The 6498-nt window shown below is 45.2% G+C and overlaps 1 protein-coding gene and 1 non-coding gene across 2 annotated transcripts; both read left to right on the top strand.

Annotated features, from left to right (window-relative positions):
- Positions 1-1561: 1561 nt before the first annotated feature.
- On the top strand, positions 1562-5299 carry RPL39 (ribosomal protein L39). Its single transcript, XM_085006987.1, is given in 4 exon segments — positions 1562-1837; positions 1909-2154; positions 3507-3610; positions 5065-5299. Coding segments are annotated over 4 exon segments (675 nt in total). The 3' UTR covers positions 5114-5299.
- LOC146394768 (small nucleolar RNA SNORA69) lies at positions 4526-4657 on the top strand. Its single transcript, XR_014835916.1, has one exon. It is a non-coding gene; the product is annotated as a small nucleolar RNA SNORA69 (small nucleolar RNA).
- Positions 5300-6498: the final 1199 nt, after the last annotated feature.

Below are 6498 nucleotides of genomic sequence, written 5' to 3'. Positions count from 1 at the left end.
AGTTCCTAATTGTGGCTTAGTGGTTAAGGATTTGGTGTTATCACTGCTGTGGCTTGGTTCGATCCCTGACCCAGGAACTTCCGCATGCGTCGGGCATGGCAAAAAAAAACCCCAAACCGTAATTATTAAATTGGGCTCAAGCTTCCTATGGTTTTGGTATCCCCTTTCTAGATCTAAGGTACTAGCAATCAGTACCCCAAGATAGAAACCTGGGACCAAGTCCTGTTAATTTTGTCATGATCATCTCGATTTTGTTTCTTATTCAACATCCTGGGGACTACTTTACTTTGTGCCGCCATCACTTCTTGTCCAGATTATTTCCAAAGCCTCCTACCTAGTTTGTTCTACCATCTGTCACTATAGCCTAATCCAGGGATGCATAACCATTTTTGTGCCTTTGGCAGTCTGATGGAAGTTTATGGACTTATTTTCAGAATGCATTAATTTAACTGCATAAAACAAAGTACATAGGATTACAAAAAAAAAACCAATCACACTGTGATATAGCTATCAAATTACTTTCTAAACTTTTTTTTTGGGGGGGGGGACTGTGTCGGTGGCATATGGAAGTTCCCAGGCCAGGGAAGGAATCTGTGCCACAGTAATGATGATGCCAGATACTTAACTGCTAGGCTACCTGGGAACTCCGCTCAAAATAAATATTTTCTAAGGGAGTCCCATTATGGCTCACTGGTAACAAACCCGACCAGCATCTATGAGGACAAGGGTTCAATACCTGGCCTCTCTCAGTGGGTTAAGGATTCAGCATTGCTGTAAGCTGCCGTGCAGGTTGTAGACGCAGCTCAGATCTCGTGTTGCAGGCTGGCAACTGCAACTCTAATTCAACCCCCAGCCTGGGAAGTTCCATATGCCATGGGTTTGGCCCAAAAAAGGCCAAAAAAAAAAAAAGACAATTTTTTTTCTAAAAGAAATGTATGCTGTAGCAACATAGAGGATTAACACAGTTCTGTGTTGTAGATCTAAAAGCTACTGTAATTTCAAATTAGTGACTAGTGTATGTATATATGATATTTTAAGACACCTGTATCAACTGCAGTGTGATATAAAACCATCTGATTTGTTGACCAGGTAGTTTGTTGCCTACATTTGTAAATAAAGCGCTACATTTCAGAGTTTGATGAAAACGAAGTTGTGACTTTTTTAAATCCAAGTTCGTGTACTCTGTGAATTCTTTTTTTAACTCTGAATTTTATTATGTTTATAGTTGTACAACGATACACTATGAATTCTAAGCATTGACCCTTGTGGACCCCAAGTTAAAAACCCTTACCTTAACCTGTTGGTGCAAAAAATCTTGAAGTGACAAAGATACACAGAGGTCTCTGCTTTTAAATGCGGAGAAGAGGAGTTCCCGTTGTGGTCAAAGGTAGGTTACAAAGTCAGTCTGGATTTCCTAGCAGTCAAGGAAACGGCTCCGTCCAGAACTTACTTCATTTAAAGCCTTAATTGGTAATACAGTGCTGTATGTGAATTACATCTCAATTAAACTGGGAGGAAAAAAAATCCTTGATTGGTAACCTCTTGCATTGGCTAAAACCCAATGGCTGTCCATAGTTATACGGCCCACCTGGCCAGCCCCCCCCCCCCCCCCCCGATAATTCCTCCTTTTCCTCCAACACCCCGGTACCTTCACGTCAAGCACCGCCCAGCCAGATCGAAACTACCGCCAAGAGCGAGCCGAACCAGCCGGCCACCCCCGCCCTTCGGCGCGCTCCCTCCCAACGCAGGACCGAAGTCCCTTGCGCGCGGGCGTGACGTCTGCCCCGCTTCCCTTGGAAATAGCCCTGCCCACTCCGCTCCTCGGCCCTTCGGAAGGGTTTCTGTCACGGCGTTTACCATAGACTGTCTGCCTCACCCATGACACAAAGTCCCTTGGCACACTAACAGGCTCCTGCGGAACCTACTTACGGAAGTGAAGCAAAACGGCTTCCATTTCGCACGAACGAGCGCAGTTTCCCACGGCCCCAGGGGAGCACGCTCAGGGAGGGGCCTCCAGGGGGCGGTGGTCGCGCACGGCGTCACCTCCCTAAGCCCCGCCCCCTACGGCGCCTTCTAAACGCGTCCTTCCGTCTGCTTCCTTCTCTCTGCTCTTCTCCGCCGTCCTGTGTGCGGTTGAATTAGTTCCTCGCCATGGTAAGTCCATCCGTTGCCATCGGCTCCGGGGTAGCTTCAGGAGACCTGAGGTCTCTGCGAGCTCGCTGGCGCTGCGGGTTGCGTCGAGGTGCGGGACCGTTTTTAAAGCTTTTCCTATGTGAGATCGAGTTTGGCCACCGATTCAGTCCGCGGGCTCCAGTCCGCGGGCCTAGCGGGAAGCGAGCGAGCGTGCGAGATGGGGAGGGGCCGGCTGCGCTGGCGCCGCGTGGTCCGAGGGGGCGCTCTCTGCTTTTGGCTGCTGCTCAGGCGGACAAGGATTCCTGTTTTTCCTACACCGAACTGTCTTTGTGGGACAAGGAGGGCATTGTAGAAATCGCGGCTCGACCTCGGGCTGGCTGCGACGCGGGGGACGTTCCGAGCCTCGAAAAGGGCATGTGGGCTTTTGGTTCTCGAAGACTTTACTTGGGGGCCAGGAGCCTGCCACGTTATGAGATTGACGACTTTTTTAGCCTTTTGTTCAGGGACTTGAGTGTCCTCCCCGTGGAAGCGCCTGGAGCCGGGGGTGGTGTGGTCTGAATCTATATGCTGTTCGGGCGCTCTTCGTAAAATGCTAGTGGCAGATGGTCACTGGGTTTTTCTCTTGATAGTTTTCTGAAAAAATGAGACTGTTTATAAGCTTTTAGGTATGGAGAGGATCGATATCTGGTGCTTTATGTTTTTATTAACAAATTTTACAGCTACTGCAGTGAGCTGGGGGGGAGGGGTGTAGTCTTTTCTTTATAACGACCCCTATTATTATGCAAAAGTGTGTTGGGCCACTCGGGCCAGACTTTAGACCAGCACTCAGTGCCATTTTTCCGGATTGTCCTGCAAACTGGGGAGAGAGGTGGTTGGGGTTGGGCTTAGATGACCCGGGTTTTTCATGAAAGCCAAAAAATGCAGTGGGAGATTGGGAAAGTCATTCTTAGAATAGTGGCGTTTTACATAGTTAGAATTAATATCCCAAATGCCAGTGGGTTAGAGCAGATCTCCCACATGTCAGGGTGCACTGAGACTGACTTTCAAGTGATTGTGAAAACCGCGTGCTCTAGCCCTAGCCTTGGAGCAGAGATGACCTGGATTTGAATACTAGCTCTGCACATTAATATATTCCGCTTTGGGGCAGCTTACCGACCTCCCTGACTACTGATTATTATTTAAGCAATGGGAATTATGCTATCTACCTTTGGAGAAGTAAGGAACAAAGCAAAGGGCCTGATGGGTTTAGCATGGAGAGAGTTGTTTTTGGTTCAACATTCAAATGTTTGTTGGCGTTAGGGAGTTCCTGGCTTTGAATCTTTTTTTGAGCAAGCTCTGGTATTGCTGTTAAACTGATTGCATTTCCTTCCCAGTCTTCTCACAAGACTTTCAGGATCAAGCGATTCTTGGCCAAGAAGCAAAAGCAGAATCGTCCCATCCCCCAATGGATTCGGATGAAAACTGGTAATAAAATCAGGTAAGGACACACAAACCTGTTTTTTGTTAAACTTAGGATTACTTTGAGGGCATAAATAGACAGTTGGAAGTTGTATGCAATTCATCCTATACCACCATTCTGAAACTTTTTCTTTTTTCTGACTGTGCTTCCTCTGGATTTCTGGACATCACCTAGCCTATAGCTGGGCTTAGGAGCAGACATTCCTCCAGTATTTTTGTTAATTTCCTGGTTGTCTTCAGTCAGAGCCAGAACATAGGGTGGAAGGCTCTATTCCACATCCCAGTGGGAATGACCATGAAGTGTTTATTTTCAGAAGTAATTGAATTGATGGTAAATTGCTACAGAGGACCTCCAAGGTCATCTAGGCTACCTCCAGGTCTAAAACTCCGGTCTCCGGCAAGCCTTTCAGCCTTTTAGCTGCTTTTTGGAGACCAGGTGGGCCTTGAGACAGGTCTCAAGGGAAGAAAAATAAAGCATGGGGAAAAATGAGTGTTTTCTGGCTCTCCCAAATAATTGAGCCCTAAAGACTAGAAGGGAGGGGAGAGCAAATATTATTACCAGAATTCTAATTTTTCAAAGCATTTTTAAGCTGAAACTGTATGGTGGGCTTAGCAAATGATTCCTTGTCAAAATAAAGACTGAAGCTTGGGAGTGGAAGTTAATGAAGCTAGTCAGTATAGAACTTTGATTTGGTTGTGTGGCAGATAAAAGTGGGATTAATTGTTAGGGCTAAAATTGAGGGCCCATTTCCTTAGTTCATTTCGCCAGTTAGAGAGATGTGAAAATTGACACCCTGTGTGTAGCTTTGTACGCCAATTAATTGTAACTTTTGACTTAGGTCCTCATCTGGTGATGGTGGAGCTTGCCATTATAGGTTGTGGGGAATGACAAATGATTTTTCTATTGCCTCAGCTGTCTTCTAAAATATATTGAAAAGCAGGTTGCAATTACAGTGCTTCATTTTGTGGAAGTACTGACATTATCCTGCTGAAAGAAAATCTATGTTGATCATATTTGATTTTGCCTTTTTGGGGGTAAAATCATGACAGATTGACATGAACAGGTCTGAGATGGCCTTAACTCAGCACATCACTTGCTTTGGTATTGAAATGACTAAGGATATCTGTTAAGTATCTGTTATAAAAAATATGCAGGAGCTTTTATGTGTATGTGACGCATTATATAGAATGGCTATTTTTTAATGTAGTTTAGAAAGGGAATGTCTCTACTTAATGAGCCAATAAAGAACCAGCGTTCTAGCCTGGAATCATTTCAAGAGGTAAAAATTTGATTTGACTAGTTCTTTAGCACATCTAGCAAGTCATTTTTTACTCTCCAAAAAAAGCTTCAAACTTGTTAAAGGAAGGAAAAGCAGGACCCTTTGCCTTTCAAGAATTTTAAGGCAGAGTTTGTTGTGAAAAAGAGTTGAGATCAGACTGCCTTTTATAACTTGCAGTTTCCTTCTGTTGTAGGTACAACTCGAAGAGAAGACATTGGAGAAGAACCAAGCTGGGTCTCTAAGGAGCCTCCACGTGTGAGGTGGTGCACATATTGATGCTGTGTGGCAGTTATTTCCTTGCATTTTACCATATCACTGAAAACGGCACAGCCACCGTTGGATATATCTGGAAATGGGTTCTCTTTATGTTGTTGTTTCTGTATAGCGCTTTGCCTCAGTAATAAACATGTGAAGGCCTCTCCTTGGAACTGCTGTTGATTCTGGTTTGTGGTAGTGTACTGAAATACCCTCTTCTGTCAGATCTAACACAGGACTGTCCAGTGATAGAAATGTTCTCTAGCCACCAAGTACTTAAAAAAGAGAATGGCTAGTGTGAGTAAGGAAATGGGTTTTTTTAATTGTAATTTTTTTTTTCTTTTTAGCGCCACACCCATGGCATGTGGAGGTTTCCAGGCTAGGGGTCAAATCTGAGCTGTAGCCCCTGGCCTGTGTCACAGCCGCAGCAATGCTAGATCTGAGCTGTGTTGTTGACCTACACCACAGCTCATGGCAACACCGGGTCCTTAAATTATTTAATTAATTAAATAGCACCCTGTGACTGGCAGCTCTTATACCTTCTATTGTGGGGAGTGTGTGCGCATCATCCTTGTACCTGAGGGTAGCACATTTTTAAAATAAACATCTTATATATGGTGCTGAGTAGGAATCATGTGAACCAGGGGTTGGCAAACTGGTATGCCGCCTGTTTGTATATGGCCTGTAAACTACATTTCTGCTTTTTTAAATGGTTGAGAGAAGTCAGAACAATATTTTTGATATATAATAAACTCAAGTTTCCGTGCCAGGCACCATTCCTAGGTACTTGAGATTAGACAGGTAAATGGTCTCTTGGGCTAGTAAGAGAGCAATACACAGGCCACAACTTGTATATGGGAAAGGTGGGAGGGGGCCAAAGTGCCCTAATTTACCTGTGGAATTAGGATGGTACTGTGGCAGGGAAAGGGGGCTTTACAGGTCCCAAGATTTCAAATAGTCTCTCTCACTGCTTCAGTGTTTAAAGACAGTTACTGCATTTGGTAAATGTTAACATGCTAAACAGGTTATTCAAGTCCAAGGCAGTCATGTGTTAGAAATTTCTGACCATCTCAGCCTCACTATCCCAGAGTAGGTTTGGACATCCTCTCTGGGCCCAGGGAGGTTATGACAAGGCCTAGGACACGGCAGAGGGAGGGAGCTTTGTCTACAGACCTGGAGTGACATGGGCACCAGGGTTGGGGTTTTTTGTTTTTCTTTTTTGACTGTCCTGTGGCATAGGGAGATCCTGGGCCAGGGATCTGATCCCAGCTGCAGTTTGTGACCTAAGCTGCAGCTTTTGCAACTTTGGATCCTTAGCCCACTATGCTGGGCTAGGAATCAAACCTGTGTCCTGCGTTCCCAAGACAACACC

The sequence above is a fragment of the Sus scrofa genome, chromosome X (assembly GCF_054392235.1).
Source record: "Sus scrofa isolate SSC_HxYL_T2T_F1_AM1 chromosome X, Sscrofa_HxYL_maternal_Yorkshire_Landrace_v2.0, whole genome shotgun sequence".
In the NCBI taxonomy this organism is placed as follows: Eukaryota; Metazoa; Chordata; class Mammalia; order Artiodactyla; family Suidae; genus Sus; species Sus scrofa.
This window is presented reverse-complemented; position numbering and strand designations above follow the sequence as displayed.